The 26,013-nt window shown below is 39.9% G+C and overlaps 1 protein-coding gene across 1 annotated transcript in view; it reads left to right on the top strand.

Annotated features, from left to right (window-relative positions):
* The window catches only part of LAMA3 (laminin subunit alpha 3), a 119,161-nt gene that overhangs the window by 39,648 nt on the left and 53,500 nt on the right, over positions 1–26,013 (top strand). Inside the window, exons 14-29 of the mRNA XM_071737333.1 lie at positions 1,982–2,028; positions 2,922–3,021; positions 4,138–4,190; positions 4,568–4,673; positions 6,420–6,519; positions 6,990–7,146; positions 10,236–10,368; positions 12,946–13,088; positions 14,394–14,494; positions 14,626–14,779; positions 16,117–16,277; positions 19,395–19,503; positions 21,640–21,737; positions 23,982–24,150; positions 25,516–25,645; positions 25,734–25,873. Coding sequence (XP_071593434.1) covers positions 1,982–2,028; positions 2,922–3,021; positions 4,138–4,190; positions 4,568–4,673; positions 6,420–6,519; positions 6,990–7,146; positions 10,236–10,368; positions 12,946–13,088; positions 14,394–14,494; positions 14,626–14,779; positions 16,117–16,277; positions 19,395–19,503; positions 21,640–21,737; positions 23,982–24,150; positions 25,516–25,645; positions 25,734–25,873 — 1,901 coding nt within the window. The remainder of the gene's footprint in view (positions 1–1,981; positions 2,029–2,921; positions 3,022–4,137; positions 4,191–4,567; positions 4,674–6,419; positions 6,520–6,989; positions 7,147–10,235; positions 10,369–12,945; positions 13,089–14,393; positions 14,495–14,625; positions 14,780–16,116; positions 16,278–19,394; positions 19,504–21,639; positions 21,738–23,981; positions 24,151–25,515; positions 25,646–25,733; positions 25,874–26,013) is intronic.

A 26,013-nucleotide genomic window follows, 5' to 3' on the forward strand; every position in this document is an offset into this window, starting at 1 on the left:
TGAGTAAAAGTCTTTCTTCCTCTTAATGGGATTTTCCTCCTTCTTTCTGCAATACAGAAGAAAAATAAATTTTCTCAAATATATTTCCATCTCAGACTACCCCTATAGCCCTGATAGTTTTCTTCCATCCAAAGCTGGCAACTTCCTGGCTGCTTCCTGGCAGCCACAGACCCTGATGTGCTCCCTGGCACATCATCACTTGTCCTGGGCTAGTAGGATAAAAGTGGGCATGGAAATATTTAGCCTTGGTGCAGTTGTATCTCTCTTAAAATATAAAATCTAAACCTTAGGCTCGGCAAAAGAGCATTTACATTTATGAGTTCTGGCTCGTTCAACAGAATGTAAGCTGTGTTTCAAGTGGTTTGGGCTTCTACTATTTGATCCTCTGGCCTGTAAACTTTTAAGTCAGTCCATTAGTGTGTGCTCTTGACAAGTGCCAATATTGCACCACAAATCATAGTCTGTAAGGGCTTGAGTCTGCAAATCTTCGATCATATCAACAATTTTTACTGCCATTTAGGTCAGTTGATCAGGTCTAAAGGCATGTGTATGTTTTTCATACCAAGCAGAAGCAAACTTGCAGGCACTAAAAATCGACAAGCCTCTTGACTATCATGAACAGAACTGCTCTTTCCTAGAAGTCAAGTAATTTTTAGTGCTAAAGAAGGACCATGTAGTCAGAATTCTACTATTACTAATCATCACAACCACAGTAAAAAATAATGTGACAGGTTGTTCTCTCTCCTTAAGAGACTGGCTACTGCTTTACTGAAATAACTACCATTAACCATTTCACCCTTATGCTCTGTCTCAGCAAAGATAGTCCTGTGAACAGAGGCAGCATTGTTATTTTTGGGGCATTAATCTCATTTAGCTTATGTGTGTAAATCATAGCACAACTGAGACCTTATGTACACATGAGTCTGAAACAATAAGACTGTTGCATGGTGTATTTCAGATCTTCCTTGTGGCCTCGTCTGCCCCCAGATCTAAATGTTTGGTGGGCATATAATTTTCTATGATATATTTCATCATCATATTTTGAAGTGCAGGTCTAATTACAGAATTTGCCCTGTGTAAGAAGAGCAAGAAAGCACAAAGCCAAAACCAAGCGTGCTCTTAGGATGGGACAAATAGGTGGAGGAGGAGAGATTTCTTATGGTTCCAGATAATCCTGTTTCTGTCAAGAGCAGCAGCAGAAAACAAGATAGTACAGGTCACCTCAAACTCCTAGATTTCAAAAGGGATGAGGACCCTATGAGTTATAGGAGGACCTTGTGAGGTATTTATTGGAAAGAAAAATGAAGAACACTCTAGATACTCTAAAAAAACACACGCACATGAAAAAACAGCAAACAAATAAACCTCTCTACTTAACTTTTGGGAAGTTGTTGCTTGATACCTACAGGGTGAGTGCTACCACTGCTCTCTTGATTTTTTTCTCCATCTGACAGCTTCCCCTCCTGCCAAGGTAGCAGTTCTGAGAGGAAACCTCCCTTCCAATTTGGATCATCCATAGTTTTATTGTATTTATTTATTCTCCAGGGCCATCTGTAGGATTTTATAGAAACCCCTTGAAGCGTGGGGAAGGAGGGACACACCGTGAGCATGTGTTAGATGAGCTTATTTGTCATTCTGTATGTTATTTTGTGAAGTATAAGATTAAAACCTTTTTCTAGGTGGTAGCATAGGAACTTTTAAGAAATCATCTCTCAGTTCTGTAGATTAGTGCTATATTTTTCCAAGTGACTACTTCACATACCAAACCAAATAGTAGAAACCAGGCTAAAAACACATTTAAAAATCATTATTAAAGGCTTCTGCCAGTGCTGAAGTTTGAAGTATTGGAGTCCCTCCAAGGTAAATGTATAAAAAAGTCCTTTCAAACTCACACCTGCTACATTGTATTTCTCCGCTACTACATTCCAATGCTCTGTTTTCAAAAGATCTTTCAACGTGTTTATTTTTTAATTTCATAAAGGTGTCGACAGTGAATGTGACCCTTCAGGTAGTGTTGGTTCTTATTCTGTAAGTATCCTAGCATTGCAGCCAACATGTTAATAATTCATGTGATTTTGCTGAGTACATTTACTTCACTGCCTGAGTCCTGAAGCCTGCTTTTAGAGTGTGGAAAGGATTGCACAAGTTTATTTGCAGAGTAAGAGTGGAAATAAACTTTCTGTTTTGTCCTTTGATCCTACCAGTGCAATTAGCAATTGAGGTTGGAGCTTTTTTATTTTTTATATACAGAATATGTATATGTCTTCTTGGTATGCTAGAGCACTAGTGTATAAATGCAGATATGCATACGAGGGAAGACCTTCTAGTTCTGGGTTGCAACAGGGCATTTCAGCATCAAATTATTCTTGAAAATACTATTATCTCTTTGTAACTGTTGCTGTTCCATTATTATTTTTATTAATACAGTGATGATTGTAGCAGTCTATTACCAGAAATCACAGTCTTTGCTAGGTGTGTACTAAAGAAGACCTAGAGAGTGAGCCTGACTGGTGGAGGAGGTATCTATATAGGCTTGTATATGTATATGTGTGTGTTTTCCACCAATAGGGGAAGGATTAAATATAAGACTTAATCATGTTTAAGGAAATTTAGTTTTTTCAACTTTTTCTGAAACACTTAATACTTTAGAGCAGTTCTAATAAGTCTCTACAAGAGCAGAAAATTACATCTGCTGGGACATTCAGAATAAATTAAATCTGTACAAAAAATGGCAGTGTGGAACAATCCTTTTCTGATAGTTTGAGACAGAAAAATCTAAGACGTCTGGATCAGCCTCAGTTTCTGTGCATATTTAAAAGTCAGTACACTGCCTGTTAATAATATTTTTTTTTCTTAATACTAAGGAGCAGTATCTTTTCAATGGTAGAGGTGAACCCATATTAGTTCCTTTCTGTCATTAGGGGTATTGTGAATGTCTTCAGCATGTTGAAGGTCCTACCTGTAGTAAGTGCAAACCATTGTACTGGAACCTGGCCAAAGAAAACCCTCAGGGATGTACAGGTATGGTTTCATTACATGTTTCTTTGGCTTATGGAATGTGTTAAATTCTTTTGAAAGTCATCTTTATTCACTGTCACCATATTTGGTTCTCTGTGACTTTCACAACTCTTGTTAATAGCATGTTTTTCATGCTACTTAATTGTAACAACAAGTTACCCATGCTAGCAGCAGTTACTTTTAGAAAATAATCTGTCATTTCATGAGTGTTTGCTGGTGCTGGACCAAGGTATGCCCTGAGTTACAATGATGTGTACTTGATACAGCCCTGTGGCAGTTTTAGTGGAGTGAGATGGGATTTCTGCTCTTAATACTGAAACCAGAACTTGACTCATTGTTTTGAGAAAAATGTGCTGTTTCACATAGTACCATCTCCTATCTTGTGGAGGAGTGAAAGGCCTTCTTGTAACTTCAGGGTGGGACAATTCTGGTACAGTTTATATCTAAATAATACCCATCTGTTTGAAATTTTCAGTGTTTGGTAATAGGTGAGTTGGTGTCTTTTCAGGCAGATGATAAGAATTCTAAAGATTAAAAAGATAAAGATAAAAAAATCTATCTTTAAAGATCTTTTTTCTCCTCAACTGTTTCCTTTCTGACAGCTTCCAACATAACAGTCACATAGAGTGGGTCAGTAGCCTTAGAGGCAATACACATATCATTACATTGTCTCTAAATCTTGAAATACTAAACAATCTGAACATCTTTTCAAAGATCAATTACTGCACCTCTCATGTAATTAATTTTCTCTGCCTTCAGTCATGGAGTTAACACTGGTTGGAGTCAGGCTGGAAGACAGTGTTTTGCATCAAATGTTTGAATATTTCTAAGAAAGAAAACAACTGCAAATCCAAACTGAAGGCTGTTTCTGTTGAACACAATTTAGAACACTTTAAACCACAGCAGTAAATCACACATAACACAGAAGTCCCTGTTCTTTCTCCTTTGTTTTTAATTCTCACCTTTTGCCAGTATCCTTCTACCATTCTTAATCTTCCAGAGTAAAATACACCTGTAGTGCTATGACTCAAAATTGCAGATAGAGGCTGGTGAGGATTTTTTACTGGTAAAATATCTTGGAAAGACGAAATGAGTTTGTGTTTTTTTCTATCTGTGCAGCATGCCAGTGTGAAATGAGTGGAACACTAAGTGGGATTGGAGAATGTCAGCAGGTAAAGTGAAACTTAAAGAAGGACATTGATTAATTTAATTTTTTTTTTTAAAGATAAATTGTAACATTTGCTCAGGTAGAAATCTTAGTACTGATAACAGCTTTCACACATAAAGTGACTGCAGCAAAGAAGTAGTGGTATGCAGGAGTTTTATATATCTTAGGGATGTGTAACAGTTCTGAAAGTTTTTCATTATCTTGAGTTTATGTATTTTCTAGTCTGTTCATCGATAAATGAATGAAGCTATGTCCAGATAATATTTTTTGTTGAGATTAGGATGTTTTTCCTCTTTAGAATTAGAGTAAATGTAAAGTATTGAAAGATTAAATTTCTGAAAGAGGTAACAAAACGTTCTGATGAAATTGTTTTCTTCACAGGAAAATGGGCATTGTTACTGCAAATCTAATGTTTGTGGAGATTCCTGTGACACTTGTGAAGCTGGTTATTATGCTCTTGAAAACAAGAATTATTTTGGCTGCCGAGGTAAAGTGAAAAAAAGGCATCAGAAGTCAGTCTTTAGAATTCCTTAGGTTTCAGTTTGAAAATGTGGATGTATTTGTTGACTTACTCATGTGCACAGCATTTTGCATGACTGCTTTTAATTGCTTGTAGCCCATGTAACTCCTCCTTTACCTTCCAAATGGGAGAAAGAGCAAGGCAGGTGGTACTGCTGTGGTCCCTGGCCATTTTGTGGCTGGCTCACATGAGAAAGGGAGTTCCTCTTGGAGTTTATTGTCCCTCACCTTGCTTTCCTCTGGTCTTTGGTTACCACCACCACTCTGAGGCTTCTCTTTCAAAGCCCACAGTGAGGTCATACAGGCACTGCTGTAGCTGTTACTTTATCAAATAAGATAACTGAGAGTTATTCCTCCACTCACTCCTTCTCCTGAGCTGTGGGGCCAGGGATGGTTGATCTTCCTGCAAGCATGACCCATGCCTCTCTGTTCAGCCGAGCAGTTTTCTAAGGTCTGCTGCTGCAATAATAGCTTGAAATGTTACTACAGAAACTAGCTATTTTTTTTCAGGTATTTTTACATTCATATATTGTTTTAGCCCAGGGCTTCATGTGTTTTGAAATAGAGCCAGATGTAAGCTGTGGTGTGGAGAAAGTGGTCCTTCTTCTGAAGGATACTTGGTGTGCTGTGTGTTTTGAGGGATTTAGGGCTACTTCAACTTCCCTTCCTTCCTTGTCCCCCAGGGTAGATTTGCCAAAATTATTGAAAGTATTATCACTGATTTAAGTCTGTTTTATACATGTCTAGGACTGATGCAAAAGATTAATTTTTAAAGCCCTGAAGTACTTCTAATATTAATTAAATTTGTGCAAAGTTAAAAATAATGGCTGCTGTATCAAACATAGCTTTCATGCCTAATGTGCAAACCAAGGAGCTAATGAAAGGCATCTTATTTCACAAAGGTGTCAAGTACTTTAATTATTTCAGTGAGAAGTGCAGCATGTCTTAGGAAACTGGACTTTTTTATACTATAATGTAAATATGTATTTAAGAACTTTCAGCTTTTCAATTCACCTTGGAATTTTTAGTCTAGATGTACCTATTCCTTAGTACCTCTTTATACCTTGTTACTAGCTGATTTTTAGTTTGTGCCACAAGTCTTGTCTGCTGTAGAAAGCCATTCAATATGTTGTCTGTTATTGGTTAAAATTATGCATATGCTATTAAATGAATACACATATTGTTCTCACGTGGAGTTTTTGTAAGATAAGTTAAATTATTGAGGTTAAATATTGAGACTGAAAAATTAACATCTTACATTTTTTGTAAATTAGGCTTTGTTCTTTGATTTTGAGGGTTTTTTTCTTGGTGTGGTTTTGTTGTTTTAAAGAATCATTCATCTTGATATTGGTGTAGAAATTTTGACTTATTAGCAAACCATTTGAATGGCTGTTCTGCACAGCTATAATTCATGCTGCCTTTAGGAATGTGGCATGGCTTATTATTTGCAATTCTTTTTTTAAAGTGGTTTTGTCACATTCCAAGGAGAAATAAAGAAAGCAACCACAAACATGGAAAGCCAGAAGTAATTGCAGCCTAAGCATGCCTGTTAACACGTGTTTGGAAGAGTCTGAGGGGAAGGGAGTCTGAAGGTCTCCATAAGGAGGAAATGAGTCATTAACAGTGTTTAATTAGCAGCATTGAGATATAATTTCTGATGGCTTTCATCATTTCTTCCTGAGGGGGTATTTGACTTCTGCTCTTTGCCTGACAGGCTGCCAGTGTGATGTTGGAGGATCCCTCAGCCCATCGTGTGCCGAGCCCTGGGGTGGCTGCCAGTGCCGGGCACATGTGGTGGGGACAGCGTGTCAGGAGTGAGTCTGCCTCTAGCTCCTGATAACTCCTACATTCAGCATAGCTCCTCTGAAACTGCCCACAGGTCCCCTTGCTATCCTTTCAAGTGAGATTCTAGATTTGTAGATAAATAAGCCGATAAATTCTACTAGTTATTGACATTAATTTTGCTGGGCAGCCTTCTTCTGTTATTTTAATACAACTTGTTGACTCCTTCCCTTAAATAACCAATACCCGTTTTGCAGTAGCATTGCATATGTGTCTATATATTCATCTAGAGTTATACTGGAAAACATATGTAAGCTGTAAAAGCTTCTGGATAGAGAATTTTCATTACATCCATTTTACCAGCTGTCTCGAATTTGTGAGCTGCTGTCAGAATTCCTCAGTAGGTTGCCTCCCTTCTGCTGCTTCATGCTGTTAAGATGTAGACCTGTAGATACAGTGACTGATAATTCTTTGTTGGTTTGTTTGTTTTTTTCCTTGAAAGGCCTGAAAAAAACTATTATTTCCCTGATCTGCACCACATAAAGTTTGAGATTGAAGATGGTACTACTGTCACGGGAAGGGAAATTCGATTTGGCTATGATCCTCAGGAATTTCCTACCTTCAGTTGGAGAGGATATGCTCGGATGTCCTCTGTACAAGTAAGCTGCTATTTCTCTCAAGGCTTTTTGCTGAAGAGATAGGCATGTGGTGTGTATGTCTCTACAGTACTGCTGTGTGTGTGCAAGGTAATGGAGAAACCAGAAAGCAGGACAGGATCTCACTAATCCAAACTCTTTGGCACTGTATAGCTGCTTGGAATAGAGAATGTTGGTGTTATTGTCAGTTGGCCTTTGCTTGTGCAAATCTTTGGAAACATTCCTTGAGGGGGTTTTGGTGAACGATACACATATTGCAATAGATGTAAAGAAAAGAACTAATAGCATTAAAGTCTGTAATACTAAATGCAAAAACTTTTGTCATGCCAAGGACAGTGGAAACAGCAGAAGAATGATGTTTGGCTAAATAATTTGAATCACACAATTTTGCGGCAAGTCTGTAAGATTTTTTGACTTAGTTTACAGTTTACAAACTGACTGATCAACAGCAGAAGGAAGTTACTCACAGAAAGAAAATCACCATAATTTAATTGTGTGAGAAGGGATCTGTCTGACTTTGGACTGAACTGATGAGCAAGTGAACTAGGATTTTAAAAAAGTAAATTTGTGCTTTAAGTGGGATTTGCTCACTCTTCTTAAAAGTAGTACTCTGGTATAGCTGTGTGTCCAGCATCTCTAAGTTGTCTGAGGGCTGGTGGATCATGATACACTGAGGCATAAGCACATAACCAAGCACATGCATAGTGATTTCCTTCCTGTTCTTCATTACTCACTCTTTCCTCTTTGTTCTTTTGTGTTGGGGTTTTTTGTTGGTTTTTTTTTTTTTGGTTGTTTTGTTTTTCATCTTGTTGGGGTTTTTTTTCTTGTTTTGTTTTGTTTTAATCTTAGAGCTCATATATTTGGGTATTCAGAATTACTCCTCATTCACAAATGAAGGCAACTCTCCAGTAGCTGCAATGATTTCTAGAAAACTCTAGAAAGTTCAGCTTTCTAGCTCAGCTGCTCTTTACATTTCATATTCAGTGGTGTTTTGCAGAGCTAGTGAAAGGGCTTATTCTCTAATCTTGCTGAAGGAGTGCATCATTTTGCTTACCTGGACAAAGCTTTTTCCTCATGTGAGTAATTGCCAGCTCCAGGCCCTCCTTAGTTAGGTCCTTGCATAAATGATAGTCATTTCAAGGAACTTTCCTAATTTTGACATAGCTTTTCTGTGTCTTGCAGGGCCCTGAAATAATACTCCTAACATTTATTTGATAGAAGACAGATAGTGTTACCATATCAAAAGGCTAATGTAACAACTTTTTGTGAAAAGACACTATTTCAATAAATAAGCTGTGTGTGACCTCAGTGGAGGTCACTGGTGTTCTGTCATGATGCTGACACAGGTATTTTGTTACAGACTGACAAGCTGAAGGTTGAACTCAGATTTAAAGCACTGGCCAGAACTGCCTAAATCTGTGACAAAACTCAAAGAATAATTCCTCCCCACTCCCTGCCTTTGCTTGAATCCAGGGCCTGACATGTCTTCCTTCCTCATTCCTCACATATCTTCTTTCTTCACTGAGTTTTCTATGGTTTCTATAAAAGCTTAGAAACCCCTGTGATAAATGTCCTGAAGCAAGTTTATTTCTTTTTCCTTTTCTGTTCTTATTTTTCAAGTGCCTCTCTTATCCCTGTGGTATCCTTCAGGTTTTTTTCCCACTTACAACACTTGTAAAACCCTTGCCTGCTTGTCTGTATTTTCCATTCTGGTCCATTGCCCTCCTGCAGTCACCTAGGTGTTAGTTATCTAGTCTCTGAGCTCTGGCATCTGTTGTGTATTTATCTTTGCTATCTGCTTTGCATTTGTATGAAGAATGTGGTGGTCTCTGGAATAGTAGCAACAGAACTGAGGCATATACATTCAGAGAAACATATGGGAACTAGACATCTTGCATTTACTGTAACTCTAAGGAGTGACAGAAAATGAGGCTTTGTGCTCTGTTCTCCAGTGTATGAAACACAGGAAACTTATATAACTTGGGGAAGCAGAATGGATCATGGTGATGCAGAGTTCACTGTACCACAAGCACCTTGGAAAGGGACAGCAAGTTGATTGTGGTGGGTAAACAACTGAGAACTGGATTCTGAGGGGAGCTTTAAGATTTAAGGTGGAAAGATGGAAGCCAGATCCTTGGAGCGTGCACAATCCATTTTTTCCTAGTCCATCACCAACTTTGGACATGTCTCTGCCAATTTTCTGTTGTACTGCAAACTAAATAATGGGGGCAGTGTGAATGCAGGCTCCTGTGGCCACAAGGACAGTGTGGCTCCAAAGGTGTCAGTTCAGCCCTGGGGCAAAGGAAATCAGGCATGGTATTGCATCTCTAAGAAACTGAGGGTCTAGTGGAGGAGCAGAAGTTTCAGCAGTGGTCTCAGACATCAGCATGCTGTGGGGCATTATGTGTGATCTCGGACTAGGACCAGTGGTTCTGGCCTGTTCCTTGGGATGCCAGGAATATGGACAGCCCTTGATACTGTATGCCTGCTTTATGGCACAGGAGGGGAGAATATCAGTAAAATACTGTCCATTTATCAAGGTGCAATATCAACACACAAGTTAGTCCAGCCACTCTGTGTCTTCCTGGATAAGGTATCATTCAACAAGAGTTTTATTTCACAGTAGGTTTTGTTCTATATTCTTTTGTAAGCTGCCCAGGCTTTTCTTTTCTGTTTTGGAGTTTGTCTTTGCCAAATGGTTCTTCTTTCTCTGGGTGTTAGTAACAAATAATATACTTTCCTGTCCTCCTTTTTCCCTGTCTTTTTATTTTTCCCAGCCAGAAGTGGTTGTCCCTGTCACTGTGGCTTCCCCTAAGCTCTTCCACCTAGTCCTCCACTATGTCAACCTGGGCTCAAAAAGCTCTAAAGGGAAGATCTCAGTTGCTGGGGGAAAACATTTTGGCACTAATTATACTTGTAAGTGAATTAATTTTCTCACTAGGCTTGCCTGTCTTCCTCTGTCATATGTCACCGGTATATACTTGTCTGCATGTGTGCTTTTCTTGTAGGACTTTAGTATGGTGCTTGCATGGCTTCTAAGCCTTCCTCTATTCAGCTCTTAATGTCTGTTTTTATTAACTTCCATTTTTCAGAATGAAGTGAGGATAACTTTGAATGTGGAAAAATCAAACCTCTACTTGTATCGTGTTATCCTGAGGTACATTAACCCTGGAGGTGAAACATTAACAGGTCGCATATCTGCTCGTCAGTCACAGCCTGAAACAGGTAGGTGCAACTCAACTGTGCCATGAATCAGACGTGTGTTAAATCACAGGGCCCTTTTCAAGGTGTACCTAAATCAAATTCATAATGTCACTTAAAATGCGTCACTTTTAACAGTGTCAATGCTTTTGTGCTTTTCCCAATACATTTTGCTGTGTAACTGATGTGGCTCTGTTTGCACAAAACCCTGACCATAAGCAATCAACATTTGTTTTTTCAAATGTTTGCAAAACTCAGTACTTTCTGTTCTGCATTTGGAAGGTCTGAACTGTGAGCTTTAAAGAGCTTTTAAATAAGGGATAACAGTATTTATTTTGGTTTAGTTGCCTTTAATGTTTCAGTTTAAAGATGGCTTCTGCCTTCATTTAATGAATAATATTTATTTAATGATGAAGCCAATCTAATTATTTAAGGGCTCTGATTACAGCCCTGAACAGCATGTGATGCCTTCTGGGCTCTGATAAGAAATAAGTGTTCCATATCCTTTGAATGGCAGAGGCATACCAAGCCTGTGTGCAGAAGTGTCTCTTGCTGTGCCTTACCTCAGCATACTGTTGGGAGGTAACAGAGTTTAATCATAGATCCTTTTAGTAATTTGGGAGAGACAAAAATGAAGACTTCACAGATATCACTCAGCAGAGTGGCAGCAGTCTGTGATCATGTCGGGCTTATATTTCTGAGGGGGGGGGGAAGAGGGAATGGGTCAGGAAAACAGCTTTTGTCTGTGTCCAGAGGCTTCAAAAAGGATGCATTTGACATTCAAAACAACTGATCCTCATGACTTCTCTTTGATAAAGCATACTGCAGGTTTCTGTTGTACATTGTCTCTGCCTAGAAGTTAAATCCAAGTACTGTCTGTAAATAAACATTTTTGATGCCACAGAAGACCCTTAGTATCTGAAATATTCAGTAAAAGTGGCATGAGAACAGCCCTTCACAGAATCACAGAATCAACCAAGTTGGAAAGGACCTCTGAGATTATCTAGTCCAATCCACTGTGGTTATCAGACCATGGCACTGAGTGACGCATTCAGTCTCTTCTTAAAAATTTCAAGGGATGGAGAATCCACCACCTCCCTGGGCAGCCCATTCCAATGTCTGATCCCCCTCTCTGTAAAGAATTTTTTTCTAATATCCAACCTAAACCTCCCCTGGCAGAGCTTAAGTCCCTGCCCTCTTGTCTTACTGGGAGCTGCCTGGGAGAAGAGACCGATCCCCCCCTGGCTACACCCTCCTTTCAGGGAGTTGTAGAGAGTGATGAGGTCTCCCCTGAGCCTCCTCTTCTCCAGGCTGAACACCCCCACCTCCCTCAGCCCTTCCTCACAGGACTTGTGCTGGATCCCTTCACCAGCCTGGTTGCCCTCCTTTGGACCTGCTCCAGCACCTCAATCTCCTTCCTGAGCTGAGGGGCCCAGAACTGGACACAGTACTCAAGCTGTGGCCTCACCAGCGCTGAGTACAGGGGCAGAATCACTTCCTTGGACCTGCTGGCCACACTGTTCCTGATACAGGCCAGGATGCCATTGGCCTTCTTGGCTACCTGGGCACACTGCTGGCTCATGTTCAGCTTCCTGTCAATCCAGACTCCCAGGTCCCTTTCTGCCTGGCTGCTCTCAGCCACTCTGTGCCCAGCCTGGAGCTCCCCATGGGGTTGTTGTGGCCAAAGTGCAGGACCCGGCACTTGGCCTTGTTGAACCTCATCCCGTTGGAATCAGCCCAACTCTCCAGTCTGTCCAGGTCCCTCTGCAGAGCCCTCCTGCCTTCCAGCTGATCCACACTCCCTCCCAACTTGGTGTCATCTGCGAATTTGCTAATGGTGGACTCAATCCCCTCAAATTAAAAAAAAAAATTTTTCAGCAGCTGGGGGCAGGAAAAACAAAACTGATTTCAGTACAAGGCCACAGTTGTAACTATATCCTGAAGTTACACAAGCAGAGCTGCAGTTGTCAGAAGCTTTCTTGATCATCAGTTGTGCCAGCTTGTGCCAGCTGAACATGCTGTGAGTCAGCACAGAGAGAGGTTGAATGGAAAGTAATGGAAGGGGAAAGTGAAGAAGAGAGCAGTTCAGCATATTGCAAAACTGGACATTGCAGAGGCAGAGCTCTGCTTTTCTGAGCCAATTTGCTCATGACCTAATAACAATGAAGACAACAACCTCTGCAAAGCTCTGTAACTGCATGTGGTCAAATGCACTGCTAATGAATACTGACAGAAAGCATTGACCAAAGGTTCTTTTAGGCCAAGTTAGACATTAGGAAGAAATTCTTTAATTTGAGGGTGGGGAGACACTGGCAGACATTGCCCAAGGAAGTTGTGGATGTCCCCTTCCTGGCAGTGTTCAAGGCCAGGTTGGATGGGGCATTCAGCAAACTGGTCTGGTGGGAGGTGTCCCTGCCCATGCAGTGAGGTTGGAACTGGATGGTCTTTAAGGTCCCTTTCAACCCAAAACATTCTACCATTCTATGATTCTATAATAAATCTAATGGACAAAATCATCACTTTGGTACACTAAGGAAGTAGAGACATCTAACATAGTCCCTAATTTTTATTTCTTTTTAATTTATTTATTTATGCTGGCAGGGGCTGCTCAGAGCAAAGAGTTTCTCTTCCCACCCAGCAAGGAGCCAGCTTTTGTCACAATCCCAGGAAAAAGCTCCACAGAGCCTTTCTCACTGGTTCCAGGCACATGGATTGTCAGTATAATGGCAGAGGAAGTCCTTTTGGTAAGACAACAATTGAGGAAAACAAGTGCTCAAAGGCTGTTATGATAGTATTTCTCTGGACATATTTGCCAGGAAGAACCCTGCAAGTAATTGAAATTCAGCACTGGTGAAAAAAGTATAACAGTAGAGTGTCATTATGAAAATTTACAGTTCTGCCTCTTGTTTATTTTTTTTTTTTTTGTTCTCTGATTTTCAGCTGCTTTTATTTCTCTTATACTTACAGACTTTATGTGTATCTTGAAACTGCCTTCAAAGGATAAAATAATTTCAGCATGAAATTGCTCAATTGGTTTAGCATAAACGCTGTGCCACAGATGACCAAGGCTCTAGTTTCTTGACAAAGATTCTTCAGAAAAGTATTATCAAAGGGGCTGTATTATTAGCACATCATTTTCTAAATGTTTTTATCCTCCCATTATTACTCTCACTCAAACATTTTCTGACAGTAGGTCTAAAATTTTGATCATTTATGAAAACAAATATTTTTTAAATACTTCTGATTCAATTATTTTTTTTATCTTTTATGAAAAAACTTAAACATGTATGATCACAAAGACAGCATACTGAAATTTGCATGTATATTGCCTAGGGATAAGTAGCCAGTGCCCTTAGTCATTTAAGTCTGGGGCCCTGCTAAATTTATGACATACCACATAAAGTGTTACTAAAGGCCTTGCAAACATATTTCTTACTGAACGTGACAATACTTTTGTGCCTGTTTTTTTCACTAATACATTTGAAAATTAATTTATTAATTATCTTAGCCCAGCATGTTGTCACAATAAGAGTTTTAATAAATAAGCTCTAATATGTTAATTTAAGTAGGCAAGGCAGGGCAAAAATATACCAGGTCTTGAAGCACAGCTTGACAGATTACATGGAATATGCTTAGAAAGTTACCTGGGATACGAGACCCTCCCTTGTGGAGCTGTACACAGTTGAGTTGTGTGCATGTAGATTGCACTCATGGGTGCTGGCTGTGTGTTATCAAGATGTAAGGAGGCTCCTTCACGATCACTGCCTTCTACAGCACGACATGTCCATGGGAGGTGGCTTTAGAGCTTCCCTGCTCATGGGGCAGCTGCCTTAGTCCCACCCCTATGGAGGTATAAGCAGACCTAGGAAGACACATTCTGATGTTGCTGGACCTTGTAACAGCAAAAAAAATCCATGTGTATTGCATATGCTCTCTGTAAAAATTATTTATGTGCTTGGTTTAGTTCATTAGTACATTGTAAAAGTCTAGAGATGTTCCTTTTGTAAATTTGTGCATAGTCTTGCATTTGTTGTTTTCTTTGCTCTTAGGATTACATGGTGCTGTTGCCTAGTGATTACTATGAAGCATCCATCTTGCAGATACCAGTTACAGAGCCTTGCACCTATTCAGGACGTGCTTCAACAGATCAGTCAGTATATCTGCTAAAGAATAAACCAGTACCTTGGGTTGTTTTATTATTATTCCCCCCACCCCCCGCACTTGAAAACAATAATAATCTGGTGTTCTGTTTGTTGTTTGTCTGTTTTTTTGGGATGTAAGCTGCTTGCTCTATCAGCACTTGCCATTGGGCAGATTTTCCTGTGTCCTTGGTTCAGAAGCAGAATATTTCAGACACGGGGGAGAATACAGAAGAATACCTGTGCGGCAGCCAGCTCCTGATCAGCCAGCGATGGCCCAGATCAGTGGAAGAGAGGTCAGATTCCTGTCTGCACTGTTGACTGTAAACCTGCTGGGCTAAAAGAATTGCAGATTTATGGCTCAGGATCTGCAGATTTGTAAGACGTTCCTAAAACAGACTCTGCCCCGAGTTCTGCATTTTCTACAGAACTGTGTAAATGGATCAGGGCGGGCAGATTTATAGCCGTGAATGAAGAGGGCATTCCATTCTGACAAAAGCATTTTATATACAAATCCCTCTGCTTTAGGCATACTGGCTAGTTCAGATTGCTGTTTAATTGCAGCAGAAATAGCATAGTGGGTTTTTCAGTAGAAATGGTGTTTGTACTTTACTATTTTTTTTTTTCTGAAATAGATATACTGACATAAAATACTTGCTTTACTTAAAAACAAACAGAAGTAATTATGCCATCACTGTAGGTACGCTGAATGAGAAACATGTTTTATGAAATGAAAAGTTATACTAGAAGGGTGTTTGGTAAATAGAAGGTATTTAAATCAAGTACATGGTAATTATGTGTAAAATTATTAAGTCCTCTATTATAGTGCTTGGATGGTGCTTTTAAAAATACCAAGTGCCACAAGAGTGCTTATGTGCCACAGGCCCTGTTGCTTCATTGCTGATGCATGTAGAAAACTTTATGAATAGTATGAATAATTGCAGTGAAATCAAGAGAATTGTTGGCAGGATTATTTACATGCTTAAGTGTTTGTAGCCTAAGGAAATGTCAAGAAAAATGAGTTTAAATTTGTGAATAATTATATAGCCAACTGTAGCGAAAACCTCTGTAACCACAGCATTGAAACTACTTTGAAGTATTTTGCATCAAATATTGGGTTAGCCAATTTCTGCAGTTAAACTAAAAGAACAACTTGATGCCTCAGAAAGTGAGATTGATAGTTTGCTGGAGAAGATGCCTTCTCTCTTTGTAGGGAATCAATATACAGCACTGCTGTTTTAGGAATTGTGTTCCTGGAAATAATTTTTCAGTGGAGAGATAGATCCAGTTTTTATGTTATCAAAGATAGCTTAGAGATGATGGTGAAATTTTTTTTAAGGATCATTGATGTTTCCTCACTGGTTCTTAATACTGGAGAGAAGCAAAATAAGAATATACTAATTTCACAAGTACATTTTACAGCTGTCATAGTGGCAGCAGTTTCTTGCACATAGTTGGCTCTTATTAGTAGACAAAGTGATAATTAAAAGCATTGCTTCCATTCTGCTGCATGTCTTTTGCCAACTGTGTTGGCCCTGGACTGGTTGGCTTGTAGGGCAGGAAAGGGAGCTTCCTGCAAGAAAAGGAGTGAAAAATCTAATAGCTTTTAATTTTTTCAATTGTCTTAACCTAGGTCAATTTACAGATAACCATAAATGTTCCACAAGTCGGTCGCTATGTTCTGGTTTTTGAATATGCCAATGAAGAGGACCAGTTATACACTGCTGAGGTAGTAATACATAGCCCTGGACCAGTCACTGCAGGCAGAGTGAGAATATACAGTTGTAAATACAGGTAAGATTTTATGCAGTAATCACTAAATGATTGAATAAGCATTTGGGAAAAAAATATACTTTTTATATATCAGATTGATTGAATTTTAGGGTGATTTAAAAGCAAGTACATTATTCTGTGGGTATTGTACAGACTTTTCACTCTTTCTGTGCAGTCAGCTCAGTAACTATTGCTACTGCTTCAGAGAACTGTTTTCTGGCACATAGGATTATTTTTTCTGTGCATTTGTAAGGTCTTATAAACTATTAATCTCTGAGTCCAGTGAGAGAGCACTGCTGTTGTCTGCCAATCCCTGCACTGTTTTTATTCAGTTAAAAGCATGTCTAAAGACTTTGGCTATAAAAAATGTAGCAGCTAGTTTTACAAGAGTATTCTACCATTTCTAACAAGATCTGCTGCAGTGTAAAGGCCTCTGAAATTCTGAGTGTATCCATCCTCTGGCTCTCAGGCTTTAGGCAAGGTCTTCATCCAAATGCTTCTTTATCCTTGTTGTCTCCTGAGGTTACTGCTGATATTTCTGCACAAGAGATTTTGTCTATCATGAGAGAGATTTTATTTGAGCATTTCATCATGTGATTCAAAGCAGGTTTGTGATCCTGCAGACACTTGCACCCTTGGGAGAGCATACCCAGTGCCAAGGGTCTACATAAAAAAGGAATTAGCCATGCACTTGTTTATGAATTTTGACTGCATTTTATTTTCAACTCCAAACTTTGATATGTTTTTCTTCAGTAATAAATGAATACTTTAGGAACAGTAGTTTTGGGGTTTTTTTTGCTTATTATTTGAGAGCCTTAATTAGCCATTTGTGTACAGAGTAAGTTCCTGTGCAGACCTTCCTGTACCCAGAGTAAGACAGCTCTGGCATGTAAAGCATTACCCTTGAAAACTGCAACCTCTTATTATGACAGAGACCCAGCAGGTTACAGAAGGAGATGTGCATCCATTTTTCCCCTGAGCCAAGTATTTGGCAGATTAGAGGTTTAGGGATATTCCAGATGAAATTGCCCAGTATGAAAAATTGTTTTAATCAGCATCTTCGTGACACAGAGCAGAGCTGTGTGGAGCAGTGAGTGACCTTGGCAGGTTGTTGCTGGGGGAAGCTTTTATTTTAGTCTGTTATGTAACACCTTAAGCCCCGAACTACATGCTATAAGTCTTTCATTTTATTGCCTTTTTGTTTGTTTTTTTTTTCCCCAAAACATTTTATGGGCTAATTTTGAACATACATTTCTATTGATACAATAAACTAAGAAGTTGTTCATGGAAATACAAAAAAGGCCCTTGCTACTTTAATGTAGCAATGCAGTAAATCCCTTCTGCATGGTCATTCTGCATGAAGCTGATGGTCACATTGCTGTATCATCTTTCCTAGGCAGGAAGCTACGGGTCTTTCCTGATAAAAAAAAATAAATCAAGAGATGACACAGTGAGGTACTTGCAGATCAGAGTAACTTGCAGAATCAGGAATATATTGTGACAGGCCTTATTACAGCTCTGTGAGCTTGATTATTCCCAATAAAACAATGTAATATAATTAAAACATTGTAATATAATTAAAACATTGAAAGCTTCCAGCGTATCACATATATCCCTTCCACATATAAGGGACCTATGTATCTCTGATCTTAATGGTCAGAGATACCTTTTTTTTTGTGAGCTGTGCTCTAAACGAGAGTGAAACTTCCACATTTGTAGAGGAGAAATGGAGAAGCATTTTTGTGGTGGTTACAGCTTCTCAGCCGTGACATGCTGGCTGGCCTAGCTGAGCAGAAGTACAGAAAAGAGTGAGATCCCACCTAGAGTACTGGGTCTGGTTCTGAAGCACTGAACAGAAAAAGGACATGAAGCTGTTGGAGCAAGTCCAAGGGAGGTCCGTGAAGACAAACAGAAGATTTTCTGTGAAGACAGGCTGAGAGAGTTGGAGTTGTTGGCCTACAGAAAAGCCAGGGAGGGACTTTTTACAAAGGCAAGTAGTGATAGGATAAGGGTAATGGCTTTAAACTGGAAGAAGGGAGATTTAGATCAGGTATTAGGAAAAATTCTTTCCTGTGATGGTGGTGAGACTCTGGAACAAGTTGCCCAGGGAAGTTGTGGCTGCCCATCCCTGAAAGTGTTCAGGGTCAGACTGGATGGGGCTTTGAGCAACCTGGTCTAGTAGGAGGTGTCCCTGCCTTTGGCATTGGGGTTGGAACTGGATAATCTTTAAGTCTCTTGCAACCCAAACCATTCTATGTTTCAAGAAAGACAAGAAATTAGAGCTTTATCTGACTTCTCTTTAGAATGGGGAACTGCTGCTACTTTGACAAGTTGCAGGGGTCATGCTCCCTGAGCAAAGCAGAATTCAAAAGCTTTAGCAAGATTCTGCCTCTTAGTATGAAGTTGTCTTTACCAAAGTTGTGCAGCAAATCAAAGAGTCAGTAAGAGACAAACCTACATTTTTTCACTTGCATTGAGGAGTATCTCAGTGTACATAAGATCTTTCTAAAGTCAAGACTTGCCCAGTTGCCATTGTGTGGGTGAGAGCTGCTGATCTGCACCACCAGCAGTGCATGGCAGTAGTGGAAAGCAGCACTGGTGCATACTGGTGCCTGGAGAAGCATGGGTCAGGCACAGAATCATAGAATGGTCTGGGTTGGAAAGGACCTTAAAGATCATCTAGTTCCAAACCCCCCTGCTCTGGGCAGGGTTACCTCCCACTATGCCAGGTTGCTCAGTGTCCCATCCAACCTGGCCTTGAACATTTCCAGGTTAGGGTTAGGATTAGGGTTGCATGCATGTAAACCTCTGCATCAAGCTTGTGTGTCTGTCTGTCTTTTCACATCCTACCTAAAGCAGTAGCTCAAATGGAGATCTGAGCTGAGTTCTGGGCTCTGGCTGGGTCAACCCACAAAGGACAAGCAATATTTGCACGTGACACATCCTCTGTCTCATTTGCAAGTATACTGCACGTTCACCAGCAGCCAAAGGTAGTTGTTCCTTAGGATCCAGCAGGATGGCTAGACACCAGTGATGAGGCTAGCAAAAAAAGTAGGCAACTGAGCTAGGTGATAGCCTAAACAACATGGCAATAGCTGTTTTAATTCTGCTCAGTTTTAATTCTGCTTTCTGTCTCAGTTTCCTTTGTCGCAGTGTTGTGGTTGATGACAGGAATCGCATTGCAACCTATGATCTTCTAGCAGATACAAAGATACATCTTAAGGCATCATCAATAAATTTTCTTCTGGTAAGTTTCCATTTTCTTTTTCTTTTTATGACACTTGTTCACTAAGTAGGTAAATATTGATATTTTTCTCTGTATATTCACAATCTGTTAGGTGGTATGTGAGCTTACGTCTATTAGATGCTTGAAGATATTTCCTTATATGTACTCAGAGGATAGTGAGGCAAACTTGATCAATTTAAAAGATAAATAGAAACTGCCTTTTTTGGCAAGGGTTTTTCCCACTTTCTTGTGCTTTATTTCAGTTCCCCTTTCTGTTCTACATGTAAGATTTACATGAAAAGTCTGGTAGCTTTTATATTTTACAATTTTTGTCCTTATCTGTCAATTCTTTTAAATCCTCAATACCCATGTAGGAGTGTCCTGGGTCTCTTACAAAATTCAGGTAATAAATTAACTCATTTCAGATGATAAATACATTCATTAGTCATAGAACTTTAAAATACTTTTAATAAGAGGCCTTTACTGCCATCTTTTGGCCACATCAGGAATACATTTTTCTGAACAATGAATTTTCTTCCGTTGTTTATGTTTTCCATTTTAGAAACACAAGTTGGGTAAAATATAGAGTAGAAATCCAGCTTTAAACATAGAATAATCTCGTAGTGCTATTAGGATTAACAACTGAAAAATGCTTTCTTTATTTCATGAGGCAGTGTTCAGTAGGAACAAATACCATTTAAATTCTCTTAGCTCCCTGCAGCAATTGCTGTGCTAACAAGATCCCTATCCAAAGGATGTTGATTTTATTCATATGTATCTCCACATGTGGAAGCCTGTTGTGCTAAGATTCCCTGTATTTGTTTTTCTAAATTCTAGTTTTTATTCTCTGAATAACCTGCTGCAAGATACATATCAGTATTCTGAGATACAAGAAATATTTCCCCATGTTGAGTGTAAAGACTGCATTTAGCAAAAGGTAGGAAGAAAGGGGAAAAGAAGAGCTTCTGGTATAGGGGCACTAATCACAAAGCTGGCAGCAGCTTTGGAGTTAGAGATGCTTGTGTGAACCCCTGTCATGTAGGTTAGAGAGGCAAAGGGGAACCATCTCCAGTGCTGGAGCTTGGAAATCTGTTCTAAATAAAGGGGAAATGGCATACTTGAGGTCAGCTTTCAAGAAAGGCTCTTATCAAGCTGATAGTCTCTACCTTACATGGATGCATATGAGCTGTCTGAACCCATACCATGTTTGACACTAATGTTTTAACCACTCATAAAGTTCAGTTCAGAGCTTCAGAGTCTGCTGGAGCCCTGGGGGTCATAACATGCAGGACAAGCACAATGTTTGCTCTCTAGCTAAAGGGACCTGCTAGCTTATAAAGGGTTTCTAGTCCCTGCTCACTGCTGCAAAAACACAAGCTGAACTGCCTCAGGACTTGTTTCTAAACTTCATCACTTTGTATATTAATGAATTCTCCTAGTGCAATTTTTATGTACATTAGTAGGTAGTGCTAGTTATCATACTTCTTATCAGGCATCTTTATCTCCTTTCCCAGTAGTTAATGCACAACTTTTGTAACCTGCACTTAGGTACTCTATAAGTGTGTGCAATATATTTTATTAGTACAAACTGTCATGTCAACCCTCAAGCCTTCCTATATATGCTTACCAACACAGATGTAGCAGGAGTGCAGCAGCTTCATTTTCTTATGTCTAGTTTCAGTTTAAAAAAAAATAATCATATGAGGTCTCGGTAACTTTTAAATTAAGTTCTGAATGTGTTGGGAGAAATCCTAGTGTCATTGAAACTTACTCCTATGGACTTTGTGCAAGGGAGTGTTCATACCTGCATTTCAGAAGATCTAGAATTTCCCCAAGGGTCTAAAAGTCACACCACAGATGTGAGGGCTTTTCTCTCCCACCTCCTTGCTTAGCTTCTAACCCTGCGAGCTCGTCTGTCATTTCAATTGCCACACATATACTTAGTATTTATTTAATTTCTGAACAGCCAACATTCCCCTGAGGACAGGAAAATGTTGTTCAACACTGAGTCAAAATCTTGCCGTAACTCCATGGCACAATTAATAGCTTTGGGCTTAGGTCTCCCCATGCTAAAATTTGTCTTCATCCTTCCCATTAAGGCCTGGCTTCGTTATTTATGTTATTAATTGATAACTGTTCCTTGTGTTTATTTTTCAGCACAAGGTTTGTATTATATCAGCTGAAGAATTTTCTCCAGAATACGTGGATCCTAAAGTACAATGCATAGCTACTTACAGGAGTACTCATGATGGAAGGTAACTTGTGGGGTTTTATTAATTTTATTTTCTGATGAAGACTTTGAAAAATGCAGAGTAAATGGGAGTTTAATTCTTTTGAATGAACCTTTGCTCAGTGACTCACAGGTGATATGTAGGCCACTTTTGCAAAGTAATGTTTGTAAAAAAGCTGAAGTGTTGGTGGTAATCTGGACAGTTTTTGTGCAGGATTGTTTTTAATACTGGCCTCTTCCTGGCCTGCCTGAACTACTGAGTGTGGATATGTTAGTAAACACATTTTTCCCATGCCATCCAGTTTGATGGATGTCCAAGCTGGAGAAACATTGCTACTTCAGTGGCCTGAAATGCTTGCTACTCCATCTGGAGTTTCATTCTGCACTTTACTGCTTCAGCTGTTCCAGCATGGCTTTCATGTCATTAGGTAGGGGACGTGACTGCCCTTTGAGGCACAAATCCACCAGCTCAGCTTGGCAGCATCAGGCTATTTAACATTTAAACCCAGGCTTCACAAAGAAGCCATTCCCTTGTCCATCTCATCATGAGGCCTGTGTGGTAGGTTTGCCTCCAGCATTCACAGCAGTGCCAGGGGATCCTTCCCCTCCATTATCCTTGAGTGGGATCGTTAATTAGACCACTGTTAACTGAGGTTGATGGCTCTTCCCTCACTGCAAAGATCTGAATCTGAACTTTGAATGGGTACAGATACAGTGGTTCTGTAGACCACTTGCTCTATCCTGTCAAAGCTCTTCCCCTCTCCAGATGTTTTATTCTTTTGGCCAGAGAGGCCACTACGGCTTCCAAATTAAGGACCCCCACATTACAGTTCCTTTTGCACTTTCCAGGATGTCCTCGTGATGCTACTTCTAAGCTTTTCTCCCATCTGATCTGGCAATGGGCAGGACCTCAAAATAAAAGTAAATGTCATTTGCAGGACTTCAGAGGCAGAAAGAGTTGATGGCTAGGTCTAATAGTTTTCCAGATGGTAGCTTCTAGTATAATGGTTAAATTGAAATAGAAAGAAGAAAAATCTGGATAGTAAATTGGATAAAAGCATGTGATTGTACTTGGCTTCCAAGCTTGCATAGCATTGAATCACAGCTGTAATTTTCCAGCTCAGAGTGTTACAACTGAGAGCAGCTTTCTAAGACTGGAAATACTTGTCCTTGCACCAGAGGTATTTTACATTCCGAGGCATTTATATTCTGAGTAAAACAGGGAGAAGGGGCTGGGTGAAAAATACAATTTAAAATACAACTAATGTAGAAATGTATACTTTCTACTTTGGTTTTGTGTTGTTTGTTTTTTCTCTTGTAATCTTTGCAGAGTTTATGGTATGTTTATGATCTGTTATTAAGACCATTATCTGGCAGCATTTTTTGCTTTCCGGAAAGCATTTAGTGTTCACCTGGTTGAAAGATGCAGAGTCTTGGCTCAGTTTACCAGTATTATAAGCAGATGCTGCATGTGATTTCCCACACAGGCCTGGCAAATACATCCCAATCCTGGACCTGAAATGTACTTGCCATTCCAGTTCTGGGCCTGTCTTGAGCAAAGATTAATCATTGTCTGCTGACTACTCATGATAAGTGAACAAATAATAGCAGGAAACCCCCAAAACATTTTTTTCTGCAATCTTCTCCTGCAATAGGTCTCTCAATCAAGTTCTTAAGAATGAAATATGCCAAGAAAGAAATAGTTAAGCACAGCAGTGAATGAATAAGGATTCCTTCAAGGAGCACTGTTATTTATTTTGGCTCCAATTCTACAAATATTTGAGTGTGTACTTAACTTCTAAGTACTTAAGTAGTGCCATTGACTTCAGTGTGAAAACTTGCATGTTTAAAGGATACACCTATGTGAATATTTGTAGAATATTGAGAATTCAATATTAGTGCAGATTCTGGTGAATGTGACTAGCTAGATTAACTGAAATGTATTTGATTTTTTAACATTCTTGGTTCCTTTAAGTTTATTCTTCCTTGGCAAACTCTTTCCATTGAAACTGTTCAAGTTATGGAAATTTTGAGTGAATAAAATCAGCTAATGTACCTTTCCCAGTTTGTGAGTTGAATCCCATATCTCTTGTTTTCATTTACTTTCTGATCATTTACCTAGAATCAGAAGAGTAATAGGAGTTACTATTGAATTATTAATTGTAATACAGTCTAATATGTTGACTTTTGTGAGTCAAATGCTTTTCCTTTTATGATGCTTAAGGAATTGTCCTGGACCCAAAAGTAATTGCTATAATTCTGTGTTTAGTGCAATATGCATTCCCTCCGTATATGAAACTCCACCAACAGCTTTGGTTTTGGATGCATTCAAGGATGGGAAAATTTCTGAAGTACAGAGAAATACACTCTTCTATGACCCACTGAGTTCCCCTTTGCCTCCCAGCTCAGTTCATGGAGTCACCTTGACACCATTGCAGGTATTTCATATTTTAAAAACTTGGTTTCCTAAGTCACAAAGTATATCATTAGTGAACCTAAATCAATGAAACACTTGAAGAGAAGCAAAACTGAATGATGTGTTATGATTGGTGTTGCACAATGAGCAAACCACAAGGGCAATATACAGAAAAAGAAACAAAAATGCCAGCTTATTTCTAAACTCCACAGTAGCCTTGCAGACTGCTGAAGAATGTCGGCTTGGCATGCAAACAGGTAGGAGTATGCAGTTGTAATGCCATATTGGGACCAGCACTGCTTAATGGCTTTGTTGGTGACATGAACAGTGGGACTGAGTGCACTCTCAGCAAGTCTGCTGATTGCACTAAACTGTGTGGGGTTTGTTGTTCACAAACTGGAGGGAAGGGAGGCCACCCAGAGGGACCTTGACAGGCCTGAGAGTTAGGCCCATGCAGACCTCATGAAGTTCAACAAGGCCAAGGGCAATGTCCTGCGTCTGGGTCGGGGCAATCCCAAGTGCAAGTGCTGAGTGCAGAATGGATTAGAGCAGCCCTGAAGAGAAGGACTTTGCAGTGCTGGTAGATGAAAACCTCAACATGATCCAGCAACGTGCACTTGTAGCCCAGAAATCCAACTGTATCCTGGACTGCATCAAAAGAAGTGTGACCAGCAGGTTGAGGGAGGTGATTCTGCCCCTCTAGTCCACCGTGGTGAAATCCCACCTGGAATACTGTGTCCTGCTCTGGAGCCCCCAAGACAAGAAGGTCATGGAGCTGTTGGAACGAGTCCAGAGAAGGGCCATGAAGATGATCAGAGAGCTGGATGACCCCTGCTGTGAAGACAGTCTTAGAGAGTTGGGGTGGTTCAGCCTGGAGAAGAGAAGACTCTGGGGAGACCTTCTAGCAGCTTTTCAGTACCTGAAAAGGGCTACAGGAAAGCTGGGGAGGGACTTTTTACAAGGGCATAGAGTGACAGAGTGAGGGGCAACAATTTTAAGGTGAATGAGGGTAGAGTTAGGTTAGGTATTAGGAATAAATTCTTTCCTGTGAGGATGGTGAAACACTGGAGCAGGTTGCCTATAGAAGCTGTGGCTGCCGCCTCCCTGGTGGCAAGGTCTCCCTGGCCAACAAGGCCAGGTTGGATGGGTCTTTGAGCAACCTGGTGTAGTGGGAGGTGTTCCTGCCCATGGCAGGGGGGTTGGAACTAGATCATCTTTAAGTTCCCTTCCAACCCAAGCCATTCCACCATTCTATGATTCTTCAAAAACATGTGAGATGTTACGTCCCCTGTCTTTCATTGCAGGTAGGCGGCACAGAACCCAGCTCACAAACCCAAGAATATTTAATGAAAAAAATACACTATCAGAGCTGTTCTTGTTTCTGCAGGACCAGATTACCTTGAGTGGCACAGTGCCCCACTTGGGCAGATATGTATTTGTGGTACATTTTTATCAGCCATCATACCCGGTGTTCCCTGTGCAAGTGCGTGTGTATGCGGGACTGCGTCTGTGGTCAGGTAAGCATCTGAATTTAGTTTAAACCCTTTCCTTTCTCAACATTTTGGCACATGGAACATTTTTTGGCATTCCTGTTTTTTCTTCTAGGCTCCTTCAATGCTTCATTCTGCCCCCATACCTCTGGCTGTCGGGGTCAGGTGGTTGTGGAAAACCAAATTGAGCTTGATATTTCTGAACCTGAGGTCTCTGTTTCAGTGATGATACCTGATGGAAGAATGCTTGTTCTGGTAAATGTACTTGGAAATGTTATTCTCAGTTTCATCATTCAATAGAGATAGATGTAAAGATGAAAGCCAAAAAGAAAAAATCTATCTTCTGATGTTGTGTTGCAAATTTTAGGATCTTGTGCTCTGCCTCTTGTTTTATT

This window comes from Heliangelus exortis, chromosome 2 (genome assembly GCF_036169615.1).
Source record: "Heliangelus exortis chromosome 2, bHelExo1.hap1, whole genome shotgun sequence".
In the NCBI taxonomy this organism is placed as follows: Eukaryota; Metazoa; Chordata; class Aves; order Apodiformes; family Trochilidae; genus Heliangelus; species Heliangelus exortis.